This window comes from Protopterus annectens, chromosome 12.part0, assembly GCF_019279795.1.
Source record: "Protopterus annectens isolate FY-2018-M chromosome 12.part0, PAN1.0, whole genome shotgun sequence".
In the NCBI taxonomy this organism is placed as follows: Eukaryota; Metazoa; Chordata; order Ceratodontiformes; family Protopteridae; genus Protopterus; species Protopterus annectens.
The window spans coordinates 797112837-797139687 of NC_056746.1; the positions used below are offsets into that span (position 1 = coordinate 797112837).

Consider the following 26851-nt stretch of genomic DNA (forward strand, 5'->3'; position numbering starts at 1 on the left):
AAACACTGAACCTAGCAGCCTGGCTAATTACCTAAGCTCTTCTTTACCATCCCTCAGTAAACCAGTGATGGATGTCATTTTAGAGGAAAGGAGGCTTAGTACTAGAAAATCTTATGCTGAAAAATGGAAAAGATTCTGTGCCTGGAACCAATCTCAAGGGGATGAGCACAGCAGTGCCCAATTTACCTCAGATTTTGCAGTACTTAACTGAGATGCTTCACAGGGGCCTGTCTTTTTTCCTCAATAAAAATTAATGCCTCAGCCATTTCAGCTCATTATAACACAGAACCTCCCCTCTTCTCTCTTCCACTGCTCAAGCAGTTCCACAGAGGGGGCCAAAAATTTAAGACCACCCAGGAGAGAGCTCCAACTCCAGCCTGGGACCTTAACTTTGTATTGGAGAAACTCACCCTTCCTCCTTTCGAGCCAGCTGCTACTGCAGATTTAAAATTCCTTTCTTGGAAAACAGCTTCCCTTTTAGCCATCACTTCAGCAAGAAGGGTATCTGAATTACAGGCCCTTTATGGCAGAGGAGCCTTTCATCATCTTTCATGTGGACAGGGTGTCCCTCAGGACCAATCCCTCTTTCATGCCAAAGGTGGTATCCAGTGTGGTCTTTAATCAGTCCATTCATTTGCCTACCTTCTTTCCTAACCCACAGAACAAAGAAGAACGGATACTGCACTCTTTAGTTGTGCACAAATAACTTGGATTCGACTTGGGCAGGTCTAAACCTCAAAGGAAATCTGAACAACTGCTGGTGGCATTTGCTGCAGGGACAGAGGGGAAGGCTATTTCAAAGCGAACTATCTCCAAATGGATAGGCCATTGCATTCATTTCTGCTCTAAGCATCATTGAAAGCCTATCCCACAGGGGATCAGATCCCACTCAACCAGGGCTGCATCTACCTCTACAGCCTTTCTCAGAGGCGTACCTACCAGGGACATCCTAGAAGCTGCTACCGGGAGTTCTGTACATACTTTCACCAAGCATTACCATTTGCCAATTTTCTCTAAATCCAGAGCTGGCTTTGCCACTGCAGTTTTGCAGGGCCTTATAGCTGGTCTTAATGCTATCTAAATTCCTCCTCCCATCCTTAGCTTTGGGAATCTACCCAAATGTAATGACTGCAACAGTGAAACAAGAAGAACATAGTACAGTTGTGTACACTTTCCATAAATGTAGATGTTCGAGTGTATTCACTGTTGCAGTCCTGATTACCCTCCCTCCAGCCCCCTGACTTCTCTCCTTTTCAATGCTTAAAAGCTTTTTGGTGTATTTGCTTTTTTGCTTGAGGTATAACCTTGTATATTTATAGATTTAATTGCTTCCCATTAGGGGGGCACCTGACATCTGGGGCAAGAAAAACTGGTGTAATGACGTCGGCTTCATGTTTTACATCCCTGATGACCTGACGTCACAGAAGAAGAGACAGCAACTGACGTTGGACCCAAGACTTTGTTAATCAGGCCCACTGAGGGCTACTGCAAGCAGATAACCCAAATGTAATGACTGCAACAGTGAATACACTCGAACATCTACATTTATGGTAAGTGTACACAACTGTACTTTATCTTTTCCAGGGCCAAATTGTGAGATGGTATTTCTAACGTCACACTATCCAGGTGGCTGTCTAATTGTGTAACTTTTGTGTATAAAGTGAAGTGAATGTTTCTACCTCACAAACCTAAAACTCAGTCTATTAGAGCAGTCACAACATCTTCAGCTTTCTTAGACAGTGTGTCCCTAAATGATATTTGTGCTGCAACTACTTAGTTTGCAGTTCATACTTTTGCTTCCCTTTATAAGCTGGACCTAGTGTCTAGGTCCTTTGCTTCATTTGGCTCCACCATCCTTTTTTTTGGTGCAAGGTGAAAGTGATCACCTTCAACCCCTTTTGGGTTTCATAGGAGCTGGTAAAACTGTCCCGTGAGTTGAGGTGGATTGATAAGGCAACATTGGATATGAAAGTTATGCACTTACCATAATGCTGGATCTGAGTTGTTTTCTTCCACCTGTCCCAGTCTTTTGGATTGGGAATTGTCACAAGTATGGCTCTCAGTTGACCATATTGTACAGGTCTGGAGCATCATCTTAACTGTAGTTTATATACAAGTATCTGTATTTAAATATATTTATATATATATATATATATATATATATATATATATATATATATATATATATAGATATGTACCTTTCTCGTTTATCACAAAAAAAAATGGTTTAAAAAAATGTGTGGCTTCTACCCACAAGTTGCCTAACTCTAACACACATGACAGGTGTGTTTAGTGTCCAAGCCATTCTCACTTATACACTTCTTGCTGTAATTGTGAAGCCTTCAGACAGTGCATTGTTGAAACCATTAACAAACTTATTTTGAAAGGGCTTTTTCCGGCCCCTGTGGCAGATGGTGTCCCTTCAGTTCCCAAAAAAGTCATCTTCTGCCTCTTCTCCTTTCAGGAAGCCCAGCTGAAAAAGTGAAAGAGAAAGCCAGGGAAAAAGAAGAAAATTCGTAAGATTTCACAGAAAAGATCTCTGAATTGTATATCATCTTCTGCCCTAGCTTTAAAAATTACAAAACTCTGGAAACTGACGCTATTCTTGGATATCACTGGATCCAGGAGAATGGTTTCTTCCCTGCAATCTGTTATTGCTCTTTCTTCGATCTGCCCCAGAACAGGTCGACATCAGAGCCTAGAATTTGTTCTCCCTTGACTCTGATAAGTTCTTTGATTCATTCGGCTCCATTTGTTTCAGAGTGGTCTGAAATTTGAAGCCAAATGGTCTGTGCTGACTCTGACATGACAGGTTTGGAACAGAGTCCTTCGGATCTGTTCCTCCCTCTTGGAGCCCTGGTGTTGGGCAGCTTGGCTCAGAAGTCATTCTTGAGTCCGAACCATGCAGCATCTCAGGTTGAGCCTCTGTTAGGGGTTTTGGCACTTAAGGCTAAGTTTCCCACATCTGTATTGAGTTAGGTTTTGAAAAGAGTACCCTGTCAACCCAGAGAAAAATCTGCCCCTTCGAGCTCAGATTCTTCCCTCGCCCAAGCAGTTCTCCACAGACCGGAACTCTTGTCCCATTGGGACAGCCAGCAAACGGAAGTCTCAACCCATCTCATTTAGAAAAGAACATTCCGGTTTCTGAGTCCTACCTGGATTATGCCATTGAGGAGGTACAGAGGCAGTATAAGAGCAAAAGAAGGCATTTGATTTCCTTCAGGAATCTGTCACATCTGTTAGTGACTTTGATAAAGAAAAGGTTCTCCTAGATCCTCCCTTTGAGGGCATTTCATTTGGAGAGAGCCTTGAATTGCTTAAATGGAAAGTGGGATGGTCCTCCCAAATGCCTTCTCCAGAAGAGTCAATTTTCATCGAGGCTTTTGGTTCTGGCCCATCTATGTTGTGGGTACTCCTGCCCACTGATGAGATTGTGGGCTTTATTCCTAACTCTGCAAGGAAGGAGACAGACCCAGCTGAACCTATCCCTAAAAAAACATACAAGTTCTTTCTCACTGCTTAAGATCATCCCTTTTGGAACAAGGGTCCACCTGGAGACACTATGGTAGTGGCAGCAGCTGCCAGAAAAGAACTGGCAGAAGAAAGTTCCTCTATCCAAACACCAAACAGGGAATCACATGCATTGGACAGATTTGGAAAGCGAGTTTACACCTCCTCTACATCCTTGGTGAAGTTGTTGAATTATGTGGCATGTTACCCATTATCAGAAAGATTAGATCAAGGAACTCCAAATCTGTCCCAGTGACTTTGTCTGCAGATCAGAGGAAATCTGTTTATGCTCAGATGGCTAGCCTGCAGTCTTTATCTAATGTTTCCATGCACCTTATCTCCAATGCCAAGGAACGTGCATCTGGATCAGCCAGCATGGGCATGTCCATCAGGAGACATGCCTGGATGCAGCTCTGTGACTTTGCAGAACATTTTAAGATGTCCTTTGTAAATGGCCTTTATGACAGGTCAACACTCTTTGGTCCCAGAGTTAGAGAAACCATTTCTAGAAATGAAAAAGTTGGCAAATCCCTTCTGCCACAGGGACTCCATCCTCTGAGGACCTTTTCCAGGTACCAAAAAACGTGCAAGAAAATGTGGTCCCTCAAATCCCAGGGGTTTTCACTTGACACTTCTGGAGACAGAGCTCCCTGTGGCAGAGGAGGGAGTACTTATAATGTATGGCACCTCAAGGGCAGAGGTCGTTCACAGAATCAAGGCTTCCGACATCCTTTCCCCAAGAAGCCTTTTCAGCACTCCTGAACGGTTGCCAGACTGCTGCACTATGGAGGCAGTTGGAGGAGGTGCCTATCTCTGCATCCAATAACCTGGGCATCCATCAGTCAAGGCAAATTGGTGCAGGGAATCATAACCAGAGACTACTTCACTCTCCCCCTTTAACCCCAAAAAGACGTCCGACTTAACGCCCTTTCAGAGGGAAGTGGTCACTTCCAAAGTAAGGAAGCTTCTAATCAATCAAGTCATCAAATAGATCTCACCAGGTCAAAGAGGAGCTGGTGTTTACTGAAGGATGTTCTTCATTCCACATTGCTGCAGTCCTAACACTTGGGGTAGTCCGCTGTCCCAGTCGGCCCGAATACCAAAGTATATGGCTGACGTCGGTCACGGCGCATTAGTCTGACGTCAGGACGTCAGGGTACAAATGCGCATGACCGACGTCATATCCTCAGTCTTTTTTGCCGCATGGTCCGATGCAGAAGCAGTTTTGCGAGTGCAGGTTGGCGTTCTGAAATTTTCTGAAGTCGGAGTTTCAGACCGAATCAAAGTTGGCTAAGTACCCGTTGGGAATATTTTGATATTTTTCTTGCCTCAGTATTTAACCGGATGTCAGAAAAAGTGAATAACTGTATTTCTTGTGGGAAACAGATACCTCATAGGGATTACCATACCTTGTGTATACCTTGTTTAGGGCCTGAGCACGACGTTGTTGGATGTCGCTCTTGTGCTAGATTTAACAAACGCACTATAAAGAGAAGATTGGACTGTGCCAGGTTAGTTTTTGGGAAGCGTTGTAATTATAAAATGCCGTCGGATACTCCGGCGCCCGCTTCATCAAAAGCGCAAGGACAAAGCAGCAAAGCCTAGGTTGGAAGAACCGTCAGTCCCGGACGTCGGTTCTTTAGAAGGCTCAGTGGAGCCGGTGGTTCTGCCTGAAGTTTCTTTGGAGTCTCAGGGAGAGACTTTACTGTTACAAGATGTGTCCTCTCAGGAGGTAGGCCAGGCTGAAGGGGCTTCTCAGGTGGCTGTTCTCCCCTCTCTTCCTAAGGTGGTTAGGCCCTCCCCTTCTGTTTCCAAGGCTTCTTTGAGAGGCAGGCCAAGTTTAGCTTCAGTGGGGGTCTCTCCTAGTTCTTCAGGATCTTTGCCTAAGAAACATATGCTTAAAATGGCAGAAGATTTGATTACTATGATTAGGGGTTCTATGCCCCCTCCTGATAAGCGGCCTAGGGTGGAACCTGAGCTTGAGAGTTTTGAGCAGTGTTCGGAGGCTTCTGAGTCTTCAGCTGAAGACTTGCAGGAGTATCCTCCTTATTCTGATTCTGATGTGGATGATTCTACTCCTTCGGTTTCTCCTCCTGAAGATTTTTCTTTTTCAGAGACTCTTCATTCCATGAGGGAGCATTTTAAATGGGAAGGTCAAGATTTCTCTGATTCCAGGAAGAGGCTTAGGGAATTTTTGTTTTTACCCCAGCATAGGCCTTTAGCTATACCTCCTGTTCTGGATGTGGTGGAAGATGTTTTTGCAGAGGCTTCCCTGAACCCTGATTCTTTGCCTCCTGCCCCAGTTAAACCAGACAGGTATTATAGGGTGCCTGAAGCTCATAAGTATCTTTTTAAGAGTCCTAGGGCAGACCCAGAAACTGTTTCTCAGGGGCCTAAAGGTGTTAAGGCTTCTGTTGTTAAAAATCCTGTTCCTCCTGATAAAGAGGCAAGGGCTTTGGATAGATGGGGAAAGAAGGTGTATACTTCTTCCACTTTAGCCATGAGGGCTTTGAATTGCCAGTTCCACATGTTAAAATATCAAAATTATCTCCTTTCACAATTGAAGTCTAAGGTAGATGCTCTGGCGGAAGGTATTGAGTGTAAAGAGTTGCAGGATTTAGTTCATGTGTCTGAACAGGTGGGTAAGCATTCCTTGCAATGTGGTTTTGATGCTGTGCAGGCCTCTTCGAGGGTGGCTGCCACTGGTTCTGTTCTTCGTAGGCACGCCTGGCTGAGGGATCAGAATTTAGCCGAGCATGTTAAGACAAGGATTTTGGATGCTCCATTACAGTCTGACGTGTTGTTTGGTTCGCCTGTGGAAGCAGTTTTAAAGAAAATGGAGGACAAGGCTAAGTCTATGCAGACTGTTAAAGATTTTTTACAGGTTCAGCCTCCGAAGTTTAGTAGAAGGGGTGGACATATCCTGCTTATGATTCCCAGTCTAGGGGTAGGTCTAGACGTGGTAGGGGAAGAGCTCAAGGTTCTTTTAGGCCTAGAACGGGGAGTTCACCTGCTCAGTCTTCTGGTGAGGGCAGGGGTCAGTCCTTTCGTAAACAGACCCAATGACCTGCCTTTTCAGCTGCCAGTGCTTTCTCGTCTGGCAGCACCTTTGGGAGGAAGGCTGGCACTTTTCAAAGAAAATTGGAGTTTAATTACCCAAGACAGATGGGTATTGGATATCATTCACCACGGTTACAGGTTTTATTTCCATACCTTGCCTCCTTTCAAAGGCATGCCAGACATTCCTCCGCTACAAAGAAAAGAGGCTCACAAGCAAATTTCTCTGTTACTCCAAATAGGGGCCATTCAGCCGGTTCCTGTGCCAGAAAGGGGCCTAGGATTTTATTCTCGCCTGTTCCTAGTACCAAAGAAGGGGAACACGTGGAGACCAATTTTGGATTTATCTATCCTCAACACTTATCTGGACATTCCCAAGTTCAAAATGTTGACGTTACAACAGCTTTTACCTCTGCTGGGCAAAGATCACTGGATGGTAACTTTAGATCTCAAGGAGGCTTACCTTCATGTACCTATCAGACTACGTTGCAGGAAGTATCTGCGTTTTCGAGCTGGGAATTCCCATTATCAGTTCTCTGCATTGCCCTTTGGCTTATCTACTGCCCAGAGTATTCACAAAGGTTCTGGCTCCAGTGATAGCTTACTTCAGGCTAAAAGGAATACAAATCTATCCTTACTTGGACGACTGCCTGATTCTGGCTCAAGAAAAGGAAGACCTTTTACAGCATTTGGAATATGTGATAGCAGTGCTAAGATGCCTGGGGTATTCTGTGAACGAAATAAAGTCCAGTCTAGTACCCTCTCAAGACATGTGCTTTCTGGGTGTGAGACTGAATACAGCAACCCAGATGGCCTTTTTAACCCCGGACAAACAAAAGAATCTTTCCCTTTACTTCCATCAACTATCTCTTCAGTCCGGGCTGACTGCAAGGACAGTCCTTCAAGCCTTAGGGTTCATGGCATCTTGTATTCTGGTGCTTCCCAATGCCAAACTGCATATGAGGAAGCTGCAGTGGTATCTCAAAAATGTATGGACACAGCACTGCCAGGATTTGGACACTGTCATTCAAATAATACCTTGCATTCAAAAGGAATTTTTGTGGTGGGCTCAGGAATGTCACCTAAACAAGGGACTCTCTGTGACCCGGCCAGAGGCGAGTCAGATTCTAACGACAGATGCCTCAGACATAGCTTGGGAGCTCATCTGAATGGAAAGTGGATACAAGACAAGTGGCCTGCCAGACTACAGCATCTACATATCAACATGAAGGAGATGTTAGCAGTCCAGCTTGCATTAATGGCTTTCAAGGAGTTACTTCTTCCAGGGCAGGTGTTGATTCTAACAGACAACACAACTGTCATGTGGTACATCAACAAACAAGGGGAACACATTCTTACCCTCTATGCAGGCAAGCAATGATTTTATGGGAGACTGCGCTCAGCTTGCAACTAACTCTTCAGGCAAGGTTTCTGCCGGGAGCACAGAACTCCTTAGCAGATGTGTTAAGCAGGCAAATCATGGATCCCCACGAGTGGAAACTGGATCTTCATGTATTTCGAAATTGACAGTGTCATGGGGAACTCCAGACATAGATCTGTTCGCTTCTCCACTAAACCACCAGCTGCCAAAGTTTTGCACGAAAAGGTTTCATCACACAGCTTGGAAGGTGGATGCTCTTTCTTTCAGTTGGAAAAATCTTCATGTGTATGCCTTTCCACCTCTGCCTCTTCTTCCAAAGGTACTCCTAAAGGTCAGACAAGACAGGCCAAGGATGATTTTAATAGCTCCAGATTGGCCTCGGCAACACTGGTACCCATTACTGAGGAGTCTGGTAAGGAAGCCTCCATGGCCTTTACCTTTGATTCCACACCTATTGTCTCAGAGGGACGGTCATCTACTCAATGTCAAGCTTCACTCTCTTCATCTAACAGCCTGGCATATTCTGTTTTGAAACATAGTAGGTCTCAACTTCCTCAACAAGTTTTGAATGTGATTATGGAAGCCAGAAGACCTAGTACAAGGAAAGTGTACGCAGAAAAATGGAAGAGATTTTTATTTTGGAGTGCAGCAAAGAATTTGGAGGTTTCAGAGCCTAATTTGAGTGTGGCTCTTCAATATCTTACTGAGTTATTGGACAAAGGTTTGTCTTTCTCTTCCATAAAGCTCCATGCTGCAGCAATTTCAGCTCACTATGATTGTGACCCACCATTGTTTTCTCATCCTTTGTTCAAGCAATTTCTTAGAGGGGCAAAGAATATAAGACCCCCACGTAGAGCTCCTACTCCTGCTTGGGATCTCAATTTTGTGTTGGAGAAACTTACTCTACAACCTTTTGAGCCTGCGGCTACTGCTGAATTGAAATACTTGTCATGGAAGACTGCTTTTTTGTTGGCCATTACTTCTGCAAGAAGGGTTTCTGAATTGCAGGCCCTTATGGCGGTTGAGCCTTTTTTGATTTTCCATAAGGATAGGGTATCATTACGTACTAATCCTTCCTTTATGCCTAAGGTGGTTTCTAGTGTGGCTTTAAACCAAACTATTCATTTGCCTACTTTCTATGCAGATCCCCAAAATAAGGGGGAAAAGATTTTGCACACTTTAGATGTACACAGGCAGTTGCGTTATTATTTAAGCAGGACTAAGGATTTTAGGCAGTCTCAGCAGTTGTTTGTTTCTTTTGCTTTGAGTTCTCAGGGCAAGCCTGTGTCAAAACAAACTATTTCTAAATGGATTGGGTTTTGCATTGCATTTTGTTATTCCCATCATGGCAAGGAGATTCCAGCTGGGATTAGGCCTCATTCCACTAGGGCTACTGCCACTTAAACAGCATTTCTAAGGGGGGTGGCAACTAAAGATATTTTGGAGGCAGCTACTTGGAGTTCAGTGCATACTTTCTCTAAGCATTACCACCTTCCTCTATACTCTAAATCTAGGGCTGGTTTTGCCACGGCTATTTTGCAGGGCATGTTGACAGCTCCTACTTCTTTATGATTTGCCAGCCTCCCTTACCTCTGCTTTGGGATTCTACCCAAGTGTTAGGACTGCAGCAATGTGGAATGAAGAACATAGTACAGTTTTGTACCTACCATAAATGTAGATGTTCGAAGATCCACATTGCTGCAGTCCAATTTACCCTCCCTCCTTCCCCTCTGTGTTTAGGGGTGGTTGTGTGGGTGGGGTTATACTTTTGTAAATCTGTATATATTGTATATATATTTGGTGCAGGAGTGTTTGGTGTTTTGGTTTTGGCCTTATCTTTTAGGGTCTTCTGACATCTGGGGCAAGAAAAGACTGAGGATATGGCGTCGGTCATGCGCATTTGTACCCTGGCGTCCTGGCGTCAGACTAATCTTGCCGTGACCGACGTCAGCCATATACTTTGGTATTCGGGCCGACTGGGACAGCGGACTACCCCAAGTGTTAGGACTGCAGCAATGTGGATCTTCGAACATCTACATTTATGGTAGGTACAAAACTGTACTTTCTTTTTAGTGCCAAAGAAAAACTCGGACCTTAGGCCAATTCTGGTTTTAAGTTACTTCAGCAAATTTGTAAGAAAAACAAAATTCCATATGGTAACAGTACAGTCTATCTGCTTCTCTAAAGGAGAATAACTGGAAATGCCAAACATCTTCAGGATGCATACTGCCGTATAAAGATGAACAAATGCTCCAAGAAATATCTTTGCCTCTGGCTGGGAACTAGTAATTTTTAATTCAAAGCACTCCCTTTTGGTATTAGCACAGCCCACTGGGTGTTCACCAAATGTATGGCAGTAGTAGTAGCTCATCTTTGACTGCAGGAGTTCCTGGTGTTCCCTTATTTGGATGATTGGCTCATCACTGCCCCTACCAAAGATTTACTCATCCAAGCTAGGGATTCCTTGCTGCATCTCTGTTCAAACCTAGGCATTACAGTGAATTTAGCAAAGTATAAACTTCACCCAGTTCATTCTTTAGCGTTCTTAGCAGTTCAGTTGGACACACTTCTTCAAATTTCAAAACTTCCCCAAACAAGGATTACATCCATTCATCAACAAATTTTGTCTGTCTTCTTCTGTCAGAAGTTACTAGCAAAAACAATTCTCCATCTCCTAGGCTCCATAGTAGCTTCAGTCACCTCGATTTCCCTGGCCAGGTACTACATGTGAGTTCTGCAGTGCGCTCATCCAGAAGTTAAGACAGCAGCCTTTGTCTTTTTCAGTATCTTTAACAACAATTTACAAGACACATATCCAGTGGTGGTTAGAGTTTCATAAAAATGTCCCTTCAATCTTCCCTCTTCCGAAGCCAGAGTAACCACAAATGCTTCCCACTTGGGACAGGGAATTTCCTGGGAAAGACTGTCCAAGTTACATGGTGACAATCAGCGGCCTGTCTACACATCAGTGTCTTGGAGATGAGAGCTGTTCTGTGATGTCTATTCAGACAGCCAACATGGCATTCATGTGGTACTTCAGCAAACTATGAGGAACCAGATCTTATCCCTTATGTCAAGAGGCTGTGAGAGTGTGACAATGGGCGATATCTTCTCTCTGCTTTCTAATAGCAATGCATAGTCCAGGGAAATCCAGTGTGTTAGAGTACTGGTTGAGCAGATCTATCCTTCTCCTTCACAAATGGTGTCTCAATCCATTAGTCATGGAGCAGATATTCAGCTGTTGGGGCTGACCTTGCTGTGATCTCTTTGCATCTCCCCACAGCACCAAGGGTAGGAAGTCCATAGGTTCATAGGTTCATAGGTTGGTACTAGGCTATCAGCCCTAGGGCCTATACAAGCCTAGCCATAACAATTCCCTGGCTATTTCTTCCCACATTATTTACTTTCCTGGACCCCTGTCTAGCAGGGCGACTGACGTGATCCCTGGGGTGAATTTCCTTTCTCCCATCCAATCGTCAAGGTTCCTCTTGAAGAGGTCCAAAGAGGCACTCTGCTTGACATGTATGGGCAATCTATTCCAGAGTCTGGGGAGTCTCTGGGTCAGGAACCTATCCCTCCAGCATGTTTTGTTTATTGTGATGACAAGGTTTAGATCCCTGGAGCGTGTAGCTCTGAGGGATTGGGATTTCTTTAAGTGTAGCATGTCCAACAGCTCTGGGTTTGACATGGCCTTGTATGTTAAGCAGAGATCGCCTCTGAGTAGACGATATGTGACAGAGTATAGCTGGAGTTTTTTAAGGCGGTCAGCGTAGGGCATCTGCTTTAGGCCTGTGATTCTTTTAGTGAGGTATTTCTGAGGCCTTTCCAGTTGTTGCAGATGTCTTGAGAGGTACATACCAAATGGGGCGTTGTATTCTATAATGGGTCTAATGAGGGATGAGTACAGTGGGACAATGACCTCCTTTTTTCTGGATGAAAAGCCCTTCGTGGTGAGGTGTGCCACATAGAAGGATTTCCTGACTGTTGTGGCGATGTGGTTATCGAAGGTGAGACCACTGTCCACCTGTGTCCCTAAGTCTCTTATCACACTTTCTGTGTTTAGTGTACTGCCACCTATATGGTAATTCATGGATACATGTTTTTCCCAAAGGGATAACAATACATTTCTTGGCATTGAGCTTGAGCCCATGGCTCTGGCACCAAGCATCTGTTTCTGTAAGGCCCTTTTGTAGAGTATCCACATCATTTGGGGATTCAATAATGGCTCCCAGTTTGCAGTCATCTGCAAACTTTGTTAGCCAGAGTCCCTTAGTGTTGACCTGTACTTCAGAGAAGTAGATGCCAAACAAGAGCGCCCCAGGACTGAACCCTGAGGTACTCCACTTGTCACTTGTCTGGAGCTGGATTTGGAGTCGGCTACTTTTACAGTGTGGGTTCTATCAGTAAGCCATTTAGCAACCCATTGGGTGACATAGGGATTAATGCCCAACTTAGTAAGTTTGTCTATGATTCCAGAGTGGGGGATGGTGTCAAAGGCCTTGGCAAGGTCTAGATAGGCTGTGTGGACCACCTTACCCTTGTCCATGGCTCTGGAGACTGATTCAAAGAAGTCAATCAGGTTCAGGAGACAAGATCGGCCCTTCACAAACCCAAACTGGGTGGGGTCCAGTGTTTGAAGGTTGCCAATGTCTTTGTTTATAAGTTCCATGATAATACGCTCCATGGCCTTGCAGATAAGGCTTGTCAGACTGATGGGACGGTAGTTTCCGGGATCCAAGGTGGATCCCCCCTTGTGGATTGGGATAACTGTAGCTCTGCGCCACTCAGTGGGCACGAAACCTGAGGTGAGGTCCTTTGCTCTTATCCCCCAGAATGGGGAGTCACCAACGGACACCCAGGACTCCTTTATGCCTTTCCTCCCACTACTTTGATTCCAAAATGTTTACAGAATGTATTGGTGAAGAGGATCACAGCCATCTTCATAGCGCCCTTCCGTCCTTAACAAGTATGGTTTCCCTTCTTCTGGCCTCATCTAGTACAATGCTGGGCTGGGCTCCAGATCTACTCTCTCACCCATCAGGGTCAGCTCACCGGGGCATTCAGTCTGTCAAGCTGACCGATGGTTTCTACGATTCCAGTGATGGTTAGACAGTCCAAATTTACATTTGTTCATACCCTGACTTCTCAGATGCCTTCTACACACAGGATTTACAAAAGGAAATGGAAAAGGTTCTTTATCTGGGTAGTTGAAAATAATCTTGTTCCTTTTTCGTCTCTTGTTTAAGCAGTCTTGGAGTTTCTTGCTGATCTTTTTAGACTGGAGCCAGCTATTCCACTTTCAAAGTAAAATTAGCAGCCATGTCTTCCTTTCACTTTGGTGAGAATAACACCCCCCACTGCATCCTTAAGACTATCTAAAGCCTTTCTCCCAGAAACTTATCTGTTATATCCCTCACTTAAAGACCCAGTTCCTCCCTGAGATATTATAATTTTACTGCAAGCCTTAACTAGCCTTCCATTTGATCTTACTGCCGAAGTTAAAGTTTTTACCTTCGGAAACTCATATTTTGTTAGTGTTACTTCTGATAGGAAACTGTCTGAGGTCCATGCCTTGTCTACAAAACCTCATTAGATGTTTTTTTTTTCACAAAGAAAGTGTGTGCTTTAAAACCAACCCTTCCTTTCTTCCAAAGGTGGCTTCTGAATCATCTCTCAACCGATCTGTAAGTCTTCCTGTATTTTTTCCCAAATTTTTCAGTGGTGAATATACATTGAACTTGGATGTTCACAGTCAGTTACGATTCTGTTTATATCAGACAAAAGCCTTCAGGAAAATTGATCAATTGTTTATCTCTTTACTTCCCTGTCAAGATGGGAAAAGGGGTATCCAAAGTCACTCTACTTAATGTATGCCCTATGTTTTCAATGAAGGTGGTTTATCACTCCCTACACCCCAACAAGTCCATTCTAGTAGATCTGTAGCTTCGTGGACAGCATTTTTTCCGTGGACAGCATTTTTTCTGGAGTACCACTTGACATCTGTGCAGCTGCTATCTGATCCAAGGTCTTCACCTTCATTTCATATTATAAATTGAACTACATTCCATTTCAAGAGCCTCTTTTGGTTCAGTTGTTTTCCAGAATATCATTTCATAAGACCACCCAGGTGTTATAGTAGCTCATAGGTGTTTGCTAGGCTAACGGCCACAAGGGTCTTTTTAAGCCTAGTCATGCATCCTGAATCTTTGAAAAGTTCTGATACCCTTGATAAGTGTACTCATGGGCCTGGGAGATCAACCATTTACAGGTTACCTGTGTCCATTAGAAAAATAGGTGTCAAACCAGAGATGAATTTCCAGTTTCCCATCCAGTTGTCCAAATTGCCCTTGAATTGGGTTAGGGAGGAACTCTGCTTCCCATGGATGGGGAACCTGTTCCATAGTTGGGGTAGTCTCTGGGATACATACCTTTCTCTCCAGCAGGTCCTATTTATATCACAGACAAGGTTTAAGTCTTTAGAATGGGTAATTCTGCTGCTGTTTGTTTTGTAAATATACAGGAGGTCCATCAGAGTGGGGTCTGACAATAATCTGTATGCCAGGCATAGATTTCCCCTCAAAAGCCTGTAGGAGACAGAATGCAGGGATAGAGCCTTGAGGCGGTTTGCATATGACATTTTACTTAAAGACCTGTATTCTTTTAGTGAGGAACCTTTGTGGATGTTCCAATTGTTTGATATGCTTGGTTAGGTACATAACAAAGGGAGTATTGTACTCAATGATTGGATTCCATCCCATATGTTGAGGAATGGATGAAAAAGACCTCATCAGATATGAAAGTTATGTACTCACCATAACAAATATATGTTTGTTGCCTGTTTTCATCCTTCCTCAGCTTCCCACCCTTCTTCCCTCTTTCATGTACTGTATTTTATTGTGTTTGGCTTTTTAATTTCTGGGCTGCTGTGGCTGACTCAGCTTTGGTTTCCCAGAAGTTTTTCTTATAAAGATCATGTTTATCAGCTGATTACGTTACTTGTATCTTAGGTACTGTATACTTGCCTTTTTTTTTTTTGCGGGTAAACTTGTTCAGAGGTAGCTGGGTCAACATGGGGAGTTTGTGTTTAAGTCATTGCATCCCTCCAAGCACAGGGACCTTAAACCTGTTCACTGTTTTACTATAGGAACGCTATTTCAATTGAGTGCTCCCAGCTAGTATCATCTTCAAACAACATTTTTGCTTTATTTACTTGCAAGCTGCACAGTGAGAGTGAAGCTCTAGGAATTCCTTCATTATAATTAGGTTAGTTCCACTTACCTTTTCTTTGCTTTCCTGATAAGTAATTTTACTGGAAAAGAAACCAGTCTGATCTCCAATTTCCCGTATGTTTTTGTTTTTGCAGAACAGTTTTACCTTTCAAAAGTTATTTAAGTGTTTGTTAACTTAGATTTGCATGCTTATGGTAGGCAAAGTCTTAGAACAAGTGCTTTTAACTTGCATTTCTTGTGCAGCTTTAAGTCTCCACATCTGAAACAATGATTATATATTACACACACACACATATTACTGTTTTGGGAGTAGGTTAATGCACTGAAGGACAGCTGTCCAACAGACAAATGTGGAAAGAAATTTGTGTGGTAACTGAGGTCTGCACATAGGAGATCTTTGCACGAAGATTTAGCCATGAGTAAGAACTATTTATATGCACACACCGAACAGACACCAACCTGGCTAACAACAGGAAAAACAATGCAAACTACCCTAAAAGTTATAGACCAATAACTTGCCTTCCAATGGCATATAAACTGTACAAGGGAATTGATGCAGACAGACTTTAGTCGTTTAGAAGAAAACTCAATTATGGCAGTAGAACAAAAGGGCAATAAAAGAAAGTCATATAGAACAAAGTATTATATGTTAAAGTCATAGTGGAGAACTGTAAAAAGGGGAAAAAAATCTAAGTATGGCATGGACTGACTACAAAAAAGCATTTGATAGTATCCCACATTCATGGATAAAAGAGTGCTTAAAATGTATAAGATAACACCCAACATTGATCGACTACATTACAGTGATCATGAAACAGTGGCAGACCACTTTGCAATTAAGCCATGATAAAGGACAAATTATTTTTCCAGGGATAAAAATTCAAAGGGGGATATTCCAGGGTGACTCTCTGCCACCACTGCTAATCTGCCTTGCCCTTAGCCCATTAGGCTGTCTACTTACATCTTAGGCCATGGCTATAATTTGGCTCCTAGAAAACAACAAATTGTAAAGACTTTTCATCTTCTCTGTTGATTATTTAAAACTGTATAGCTCATCAGATGAGAAACTGAAAGTACAGCTGCAAGTTGTCAAAACTTTTTCAGATGATATAAGAATGTCATTTGGTCTTGATAAATGTGCAAAAGCAACCTTTAAAGCAGGAAAACCACAGCATCAAGAAAACATCATTTTGGGACAGTAATGAGATATAAAAAAACTTGAGCAAGGAGGAGTGTATAAATATTTGGGTACTGATGAAGGATTAACAATAAAACATGAATAAATGTGAATAAAACTTAGTAAGGAATACTTTAGAAGACTTAAATTAGTCCTGAAAATAGCATTGACATATAGGAACAAAATCCAAGCTATAAACCAAGTTTGCTTTTCCTGTCCTAACCTCTAATTTTGGAGTGATTGACTGGCCCCAAAACGTGGTGGATAGATTAGATGGGAAAACAAGAAGGATGCTTCATGCTCACGTAATGATTTATAAAATTCAGTGCATACCAGGATTATATATTCCCAGTTCAGAAGGAGGGATGGGCCCTCTGCAATCATGGGACTCCACACATATCAGCTGACCTCAAAAGACCCAAATGTAGTGTAAGTTTTGAAACACGAGGAGAATAAATGTAAGATGACTTCTCTGCTTAATCTGTAAGAAGCATGTTGGCATCAAGCAGGAGTGGAAATCAAACCAGAAGTAGATAAAAGTCGGGCAGCAACTGAATCTGCCAAAAAAACAAAATAAAGAATGTAAGGTGAAGGACCAGATGAGGAGGCAAGAAAGGTGGAAGATGCAAAATATGGTTGCAAGTATAGAAAACTTCTGGAAGAACCTCATGTTGATCAGGAATGAACACAGGAATGGTTAAGGAGAGGCAAATTCAAACCAAGAGATGAAAGGTTATTATTGGTGGTCCAAGATAATGGGCTAAGTATACACTGGTTTACAAAGTTCATTAAACATGTGGGAGAAACAGACAAATGTAGGTTTTGTAAAACCAAATTGGAAGCCAATTACACACCTAGTTGCTGGTTGTAACATACTATTGGCAGAAGGACTGTATACTGAAAGGCAAAATAATGTGGTAAGACTGTTGCACTGGGGATTGTGCAAACATTATGGTACTAAACTGGCTGAAAAACACTGGAAACATGAGCCACAAAGAATCATAGAAAATGATGGTTTACATTGCATGGGATCACCCATTACCAACAGTTCAAAAGATAGATGCTAGAAAACCAGATGATGTGGTCCATGAAAAAAAAAGACAAAGGTAGCACTGATAATTGAAATCGCCACACCTAGTGACTACAGTGTCTTGCATACAGAAAGACACAAAAGTCATAAAATATCAGGATCTGCAGGCAGAAACGAGAGCAATGTGGAAGAAAGATACCCAGCCAGTTCCAATAGTAGTAGGAGCAACAGGTCTTTTAAAAATATAAGAAAGAATCTACAATTGTATTTAAATATTTACCAGTATATGTAACCTGTACGAATTGCAGACTGAGTCATTACTGGGCGCATTGCAGGTGCTGCGAAGAGCACTTTTGGCTGACATCAAATACTGAAACAATACTAATTCCATGAACTTTAATCGTACTGTGACTTAGGAATGAGGTCCATTCCCATCATGGTATTAGAAACTCAAAAGATTTGCGGAAATTAAAAAAAGGAAGTTCTCTTTTCCCCTAGGGTGCAGTGGTATTGAAGTTAATTATATTAAGTAAGGGGCTTTGGGGACAAAGCCTTCAGCATGTAAAGGGCTTTGCCAGAAGATGAAAAAGCACTTCTGTGGTTTTTTTGAATGTTGTTTCACACCGTTTGATTCACAAAAAAAAAACATTCTCATGGGTTTCCTTTGTGACAGCGCTATAGACCCATCGTTTCAAATAACACATGCAGTTGAGGTTTGCTGTGCATCTATTGAGTGAGTCAGGTAATCTTTAGTATTCGTTATTTGCACTATTACATGCACTTTCCAGTGCCATTTAGAATATTTTATCCTAAGTTAAGTATGTCTCAGGAAGCACTTTTCTGTTTGCACCACACACCATTCTATATGACATTTTTTCTAAATAGTATCAAAAGGTGATTTCTTGAGTCACTTTTCTCAGTTGTGCCACAGAAAAATAATTATTTCATTTGACTGGCTTGCACGTGAAACATAGTCCACATTTTTTAATAATCCCTTAAGGTGTTTAGTTTAAGATTAGTGTTGGGCATTTGCTTCTCAGAAATTTTTTGTTTATGTAGCTGTGGACTTGGCATTTTTTATTAAGCTGTATGGTGCTGATCATTCTAAGCTCAGAAAAATGTTTTAGCAGTCATGTTAACAGTTAAAAAAAAAAGTTTAATGATTAGGACTAGGAGGCGTTACCAAAACTGACCATCAGCTGCTGCAGCTAGCTCCAGTTACTGATGTATCTTTCCAGTACAATCACCAGGACTGGGGCTACCATGTTTGCAAGGGGGTAACCAAGCAGCTTTTGCATGTAATGACTCCCCACCCTCAGCTGAGACTGTCACTGTCAGACAGGGTGAATGTCATCAGGGAGGAGGTAAGCCATCTGTGTAATATATGCTGTTCAATGAGCATGGACTTTTTTTTTCATGGCCCTGACCCCTCACCCTTGCATGTTGATGTCCTTTTGAAGCTGGATGGGCAGTGAGTCTTGGCTTTGAGGATGCGACTGCTGTGGGTCATAGGGTAACAACACCTCCCACCCACCCCAGCTCTCACATAATCCTTGGCCTCCATTAGAGCCTGAGAGTGACCTGCCTGTCATTTATGCTTCCCCCCTCTTAGAATGGGCACACCCCTTCTCCCATGCTGGTGCCTTCAAGAGCTCAAGCCCCTAACTGCACTCAGGTTTCCTGCATTGTAGACAGGTCTTTGTCCTTCTGCACGTCTAATATTATTTCTGAATGTTCAGAGATGTAACCCTTCCTGTTGTACATGCCCCGCCATCCATATTTAGCAAAAGGAATACATTTGGCATGTATATATATATATATATATATATATATATATCAGTTTGTCGGTTGATGCACTGTAGCATTTTTGTTGCATATCATATTTGCTTTCCATTCAAACAGCCAGTGCTCTGCATTAATGGATCTGTCTTCATTATTCCCCACCATTGTGTGATATCTGTATTACCTTTCCTTTTGATCCTTAACATGGCTGCATATCCCACACCATCACACAGAAATGCTTACAACCCCAAAAAACGACCCAGCTAACTGGCATTCTTCAATGCACGTCACTTTCTCCTTAAAGAATGCCAGGTACAAAAACTTAAGTGATACAGCAAATTTTTATAGTAAAGTGCCTGTGTCAGGTGGGGTGAAGTCATTATTTACAGCACTTAAAAATGGTTCACTTTTATGCAGCTTAACTGCTTCAGTGATCTGTTTTGAATTTTCTTTAAAGGGTGTGGTTGGGGGGAGCTGGTCAAAGGAGAGTGTAAAATGTGAGGGAGGTGATGGTTTTGTACATTGTGTGTTAATTCTTGAGAAAGTTGTCAATTTAAAGAGCTGGGGAAGCCATGATGTCTAAGCTATAGGAAAGGGGGAGCTTGGGGACTGGTAACTAAGGGAAGATGTGAAAAGTGTGAAAGCTAGTAAAGGTTAATAGTGTTTAGTTAAACTGTCATTAGGTATATGTAAAACATACATTTGAAAGACATCTGTGGTATAGCCACTAGGTAAAAATTCACAGTTGTATCCTTCTTACTTGTTTAATGCAAGATTCTCTGCTAATTTAGAACTTTTAAGATTGATTTATTGCATTGATACTTGTTAATAACAGACATTTTTGAGTGCATCTTAAGCAGATAAAATGCCTGTCACTCCTTTCTTCATGTTATGGTCACTATATTTAACTGCTTATGTTCTGCGGTCCTTCCTTGCTTTTCTTCAGAAGTCTTTTTCTTACTATAAGGGGGGAGGGTTGCCCTTTACTTTTGTGTATATAGTTTCATTAAAATGGACACTGCAGTATGTTAAAGGAAGGGAAAATTTCTAAGAAGACTTCTCACAAAAAGTGTTCCACTTGAAGGTGAAAAGGATCCTGTTCTCTGTATCGTTGTTTGACTATAAAAAGATTTTGAAGATCTAATGCTATGGTATGTACAGTGCAGTCCATTTTTTTAAACTCACTTAAAATGAATAAGATTATTGGATTTCTAAGTGTTTTTCTCTGCTTCTTTGCATACATTCAAACTGTTGATTAATACCACTGAAAGTTTTAGTGCTCTAATTGTTACTTAGCTGATTATATAATTTTTGTTTCAACTGGTGCTATACCTGCAACCCTTGGTAGTATGTTATGTGTGGTACCAGAAGAGGAGTGCATTATGAAACTTTACTGTTAAATTACTGTTAAGTACTTGTTTTTCTGTACATTACTTATTTCACCAAATTTTCTTTTACTTTCTTTTCTTCCTTCCATATTTATTTTGTATTCTGACATGTTAGTTCAATGAGAGTCATAGCAGCACTGCTGGTTTTGTGCTGCTGACCTGTATTCTTTGAGAAACAGGTGATTTTGTCTTCCTTCTGTAGATGTGCATATGAGCTTTTGCCAGCTGTCCATGGTAAATTGTATGTCTGTACAACAGTCAGAAAATAGCAAAACCCCAAAAGCAGTATTTTCACAGGAGCTGTCAACCAACCCAGTAAATGCCTCGGACACTATAGACACCCTCTAAAGTTTTTAAAATAACCTCTAAAGTTTTCAAAATAACTTAATTCTGAATCTTCAAATGCACCAACATCTGCATGTACGTCACTACCATTGTTTTTAAACAGCCACCCCTTCTTAAGGAATGTGGCTGGGTGCCAGAGCTGCTTCCTCTACCTTTGTTTTTCTCCGGACGTGGTTAACAGCTCTTGGCTGTTTAACACTACATCTTCAACACCCCATGTTGAAATACATAGACTCACACACATGCTCCTCAGTGTTCTCATCAATGCCATGCCCATCAGTAATGGTCTTAAAAAGTTGATTGCCAGGATTTAATATTTTGCTTCCATGTCATCATCATCTTGTCCTGTATTTCTTTCTGCTAGGAATGTGATTTCTTTCCCAGTTTATTTTTTCTCTCTTGTTTTTTTTAAGGCTGGAAATGAAAGCTACCAGAAGCACTGTCCTGATCACTGATCTTCTGTCAACTGTCACTTATGTTTTCCTCTTGACAGAGGGGTCAAATGCTGGATCGCTAGACTTAAAAAAAATCTACAGTCAGTGTTGAGAATGCACGTGTCTATTTAGTAAGCTTGGTGTTTATGTGTTTCTCACTATTAAGACATTAATAAAAGTCCTTAGCTTCTTACAGGCTTTTAACTAGTCTTGATGAAGAAACATATCAACCCTTTATCAAATGAAGTTCATAAATTATAACATTATTTTAGTATTAGGGATGTAAGTGTGCCATTCTCAGAATCAGTGACCTAAGCCACTTGGTTGAAAGTCTCTTGTATGGAGGAAACATCTGTCTGCTATCTAAGTGACCAGTGGCAGCAACATTTAGATGATGGGACGGAGACATCATTGGCATGACCAGACTTGCACAGATGCATGTGGAGTTTATATGGCTGTTTCTCTGATCGTGTTCTTGTTAGTGCTGAAGTAAAAAGTACCAGCAGTCTCCCACACTCAAGTCATGCAACAGCACCCCACATCCCCAGTGCCTACCAGATTGTGACATGTCTTGGTGAAAGCTTCTAGAAAAGCATAGGCAAAGTACCATGCATGAAGACAGTATGCTCACTGGATTTCAGGAATGACTTTAAGATATAAAGAAGGAACTGCCGCGGTGATACGGTGGTAGCGTTCTTACCTCACAGCAAGAGGTTCTCCCTTTCGATTCTCGGCATGGCTTGGGAGTGCCTTCTGTGTGGAGTCTGCATGTCCTCCCCGCAGTTGGGTGGCGTTTCGAAAGACATGTGTGCGTAAATAGGCATGCCTTCGTTGAAGGTTGGGCGTCGAGCTGGCACCTCGGCGTGTCGTAAAAATCTACTGCCAATCATTAGCAGACCGGAGTTCCGCTGTGGCGACCCCTTACCGGGAAAAGCCGAAAGACAAACTACAACAACAACTTTAAGATATAAAGAACATAAGGAATGACCAGTGAAACAGTTGTGAGCAGTAAATAAAAGTACTGTATTTTTAGGTTATACCACTCAGAATTTGTAAATTTGTTTTTACATTTCTGGATATTATTTGCATGTTATTGTGTTGCTTTGCTTTGTAGTATGCAATATGTTTTTATTAGAAATTTTTACTAATTTCCCACTATGCCTTTATTTGAGGATGTCCCTAGAAAACCATTTTCTTTGCTCAGAATTAATTTTTGGGGGAACTTTTAAGTCACCAAATAAAAAATGAAGTTTAGTACATTACTCATTTAATTGCTGTCTGTATACTAACTTTAAAAAGTTTTTTTTTTTTTTTTTTTTCTACTCCAGTCATTTTCATTGCTGGAGTGTAACTCATTTGTCTAAACTGTCCATTTGGCTTTCTGCAGCTACTCTGACTTTGAGTTTTTATTTCCCTTATCGTTTGAATGACAGAATAAGTGAAATCTTGTGCATCATAGAACAGTAGTAAGTACTGTTTCCCTTTCATATTTCTAAATATTGTCCATCAGAGGAGATTTTCATCTTAAATATAAAATACTGATTGTTGCACCATGGAAAAAGACTGTGGGCCAAACGACTGTGGTTACATATTTTGATAATATCCAAAGCTGTGGATTTTATCCCTAATCAACTTAGATGGCCAGAGCTGAAGTATTTTATTATACTGTGTTTTAATGTTATAAAGATGGTTTTGTATTCCTTTTGTTTTGTAACTAGACACCAGTTCGGGAGGAAAGCACAGTAGAGTCGCAGCCAGTACCAAACATAGATCATTTACTTACCAACATTGGAAGGACAGGAGTAGCTCCTGGAGATGTATCAGGTAACTTGCCTGGACATGACACACTGCGGGATGGGTTCGTTCTGGTCACACTGCTGAAGGGGCTTTCTAGTAGTAATGATCATGTCATAACAGTTTGTACTTTTATAAAAATGCATTCAGCTAAGTTGCTTACTATTAACTGCATTTATAAAATGGCCGACATTCTGAAGATAAGTTTGCTGTTTGTATCTCATTTAGAGAGGCATGGCAGAAAACATTATTCTTTCAATAATCTGCATATCTTAAACATTGGAAGCATGGTATTTAAGCAAGAGGCAATGCTGCTTATATGGTTGCTGTGGTAGTGGTACTGTTACCAGATTTGTCAGAATCTCTAGAGTGCAAAAGTAGTGCTGTAAGATGCTATATTCTTAACTAACAAAAATATTTGTTAAGCATTTGTTTTATTTAGTGAAATGTTTTTAAAATGAAAATGTTTGTTTTTTCCCCTTATAACATTTTCAATCATTTTTCTTTTATCATCTTTTCCTTTGACTAAAATTTAAATAGCACAGACTTTCTCAGTTCTGAATTAGAATTCTTGCCTGTTGTTTCACTAATCCAGCATGTTCTTTCACAGTTTTCTCCATGTGTCTTTATTTAGTTTTGTTTTAGAATTTAAGGGTAATTTTTCAACATTTATTCGTACTGATCTTGAAACAGGTGAAGTGGGAGGAGTCTATCACTCGGTGATGTCACTAATGGATTCTGTGATGTCACTGATGGACAGCTGGAACTGTAGGAAGAAGGAGGATTGTTGCCCACAATGTAGCTGCCTTGTCTGCAGAAATCCCCGTTTCTTGTAAATGAACAGTTGTGATCTGTGATGTAAATTATCTGTTAAGATTATTTTAAACAGACCAGTACTACCTTTTAAAGTCTTTGTGCTGTTTCTTGTTATTTCTGAAGCAGATCCTGAGGAGAAGTAGCATGGTATGGTCTACCAGTTTTTCTAGTCATGTAGCATTGAGTCATGTGTCAAAAAGGGGTGTGGCCAGGGGCTTAGCTCTCTTTTTCCAAGACCTTAAGCACACTGAAAAGGAACATCCTTCAGATATTTAGTTAGGTGTGTATGCTAGCCCCTATCTGCCCCCTGTCATTACTGTTTAACTTCAATTATCCCTTTCCTGTTGTAAAACTGTAGCTTTCATTTTTCATCTCCCAGTAACTCTTTCATTGTCTTCCAGTTGTGCAGATGGCAACATAATATTATAAAAGGCCATTTACAACACTATTTACAGTTGTAAGTTATTAACTCATAATTTACATGAACACATTTAAAATGAAACAGCTGTCCACTTTGCAGTGTTAGGAATTTAATTTGATACAGATTATACTCAAATTTCAAAATATGTCCAAATTGGTTTAATTTTACTACTAAAAAATTCTGGTTTTAAAAGAACAGGCTCCCTTTGCCATCCCTTTCATTGAGCTGGTTCTGCCTACAACTCACAGCATCCTTTCATGGCGGCGGCTTTCTGTGGTGCAGCTTTCATCTCCGTGAGCTCTGACTATCCTTGTCCTGTTCTTTCACTGTCATGTTTTTATTCTTTGCTTTGTCTGTCTGTATATAAAGTTTGTGTGTCTGCATTTGAGCTGCTCCTAACTGTTGTGTATTGATTGTTTTCTAGATTCAGCTACTAGTGACTCTGCAAAATCAAAGGTAGGTAACTTTATTAACTGCAATTTAGTGTATTTACTGTGTAACAGTTTTGGAATGTAAAACTTTGTAGCTGTTCATTTCTGTTGATGCAGATTTTAGTTTCGTATATAGGATTATCAGCTTCTTTTTTCCCATTTTTAGATGGTATTGACGTGCCACATGTACATTGGCCAATGTGACCAAATCACTTGGGGACAATGTTTGTATCACTGAGTGGTTAGGTATAAAATAACAAAGTGATGGTGAAGAATGTGTATCCTCATTTTAGCAGACATTGCTGAAAATCTTTTGATGTGGGTCACTGCAAAGAGGAAAATCTCATTTCCAGTGAGGCGTATTGACTTCAGTGTGGAGTATAATAGGTTGGGGAATGAGTGCAAAAACATAGCCTTGTATGTGGAGGGTTCAAGAGCTTTGCATGTCACGAAAAAGACATTTTTTATTGACTTACTGCCATTTCAGTTATTTTCATCTAATCAAAATAGCATTTATAGTAGCCATTGTGACTTTATTTGGTGCCCAACTTTTGCAGTTAAGTATTACTAGATGTTCATCGTATTGATCACTGCTGCAGTAGCCTTAGCTATATGGGTTATATCCTGTTAAGGAAGTAATGGCCAGTTGGCTTCAAAAGATTCAGGGCACCTTCCACTTGGTGAATACCCGGGGGGGCTGTGGTAAGACCAAAGGACAGGACTCTGAACTGAAAATGACTGGCTCCCAGGCAAAAGTGAAGAAACCTCCTGGAGGTCATACTTTTATAGCTCATTCCAAGTTGGACATATTGTCTAGGAATAGAGCAGCTTTTGGCTCTGCATAGTCTGGAATATCCTTCCTTGTGGACTGCCCAAGATGACTGTGGCTGGGGACTATGTCCCATCTGGTGAGGAACGGACAAAAAAGACATTAGATATTACAGCTGTGTACTTACCAGAACTCTGCATTTGTATTATCTGTTTTCATCTTTTTTCAACTTCCTACCTTCCCCCTTCTCCATTGCCTTTGTCTTGTTATGACCCGGGGAATATTCCTGAATAACCATTACTGTGTGGGTTTTAGAGTCTCCTTTTCTGTTCTCTTTCTGTTTCTCGTTCCTTTACCTGTCATTTTACTTACTCAGGGATATTAATGGGCTGCATTTTACCCTTCTTTGACATGATGTTTGATAACTAGAGGGCAAACTTGATTTGAGGTAACTCAAGTAGTAAAGGAAATGTGGGTAAGGGGGAGAGCTCGAGTTACTAAGACTGAAGTCTGTTGAGGTGAGTGGCTGAGGGTCAGATCCAGGACCCATTAGTTGAAAGATGAAAACCACAAAATAACGCAGGTGCATAGTTATGATAAGTACATAACTATAATTTCTGACTGAGTGCTTCAGACAAATGGGTTCTGAATATCATTCATCAAGATTACAAATGGCAGTTGGAGGAAATTCCTCCTTCCCAGGGGGTCATTCCTCATCCTCCAAATCAGACTTTTTTGTTTCCACCTGAACATCACATGCTGTCCCGAGGACTGCCATTTCCTCCTTCCCAACTGGGGAAGGGTTTTTATTCAAGGTTATTCTTAGTGCCAAAGAAAGAAAATGCTTGAAGACCAGTTCTGTATCTTTCTTTCCTAAACCTGTCTGAGATAGTGCCCTAATTCAAAATTAAGTAATTTCACAACCTGTTACCTCCTCTTCCTCTTTTTTTCAGCAAGAGACTTAGAAAATTTTCATCATCACATTGTACTCATTCAGACTTCAAACGTTTCTTAAGGTTTTGTGAGTTTGATTACCATTATTAGTCCTGTACCTTAACTTTTGGACTATCCACCGCACCAAGAGTGTTTCACAGTGTGTCTAGCTCTACTTATAGCTCATTGCAGGCTACAGGATATCCAGATCAGATGACTTGCTTATCTTTGCAGAGTCTTTTTTCAAAGTGTCAGGAATTTTTCTCTAGGGTGAGAGATCTCTTACACAAGCTAGAATTCCAAGAGAAGAGATTGTGTTTCCAGGATGTCAACATGGCACCTCAGTTCAAAGAG

At 41.4% G+C, this 26851-nt stretch overlaps 1 protein-coding gene across 4 annotated transcripts in view; it reads left to right on the plus strand.

Moving 5' to 3' along the window:
* The window catches only part of ARHGAP21 (Rho GTPase activating protein 21), a 2418417-nt gene that overhangs the window by 2325652 nt on the left and 65914 nt on the right, over positions 1-26851 (plus strand). For all 4 annotated transcript variants that reach the window (XM_044089838.1, XM_044089836.1, XM_044089837.1 and 1 more), the window contains 2 exons: positions 23052-23157; positions 24789-24820. In XM_044089838.1, coding sequence (XP_043945773.1) covers positions 23052-23157; positions 24789-24820 — 138 coding nt within the window. The remainder of the gene's footprint in view (positions 1-23051; positions 23158-24788; positions 24821-26851) is intronic.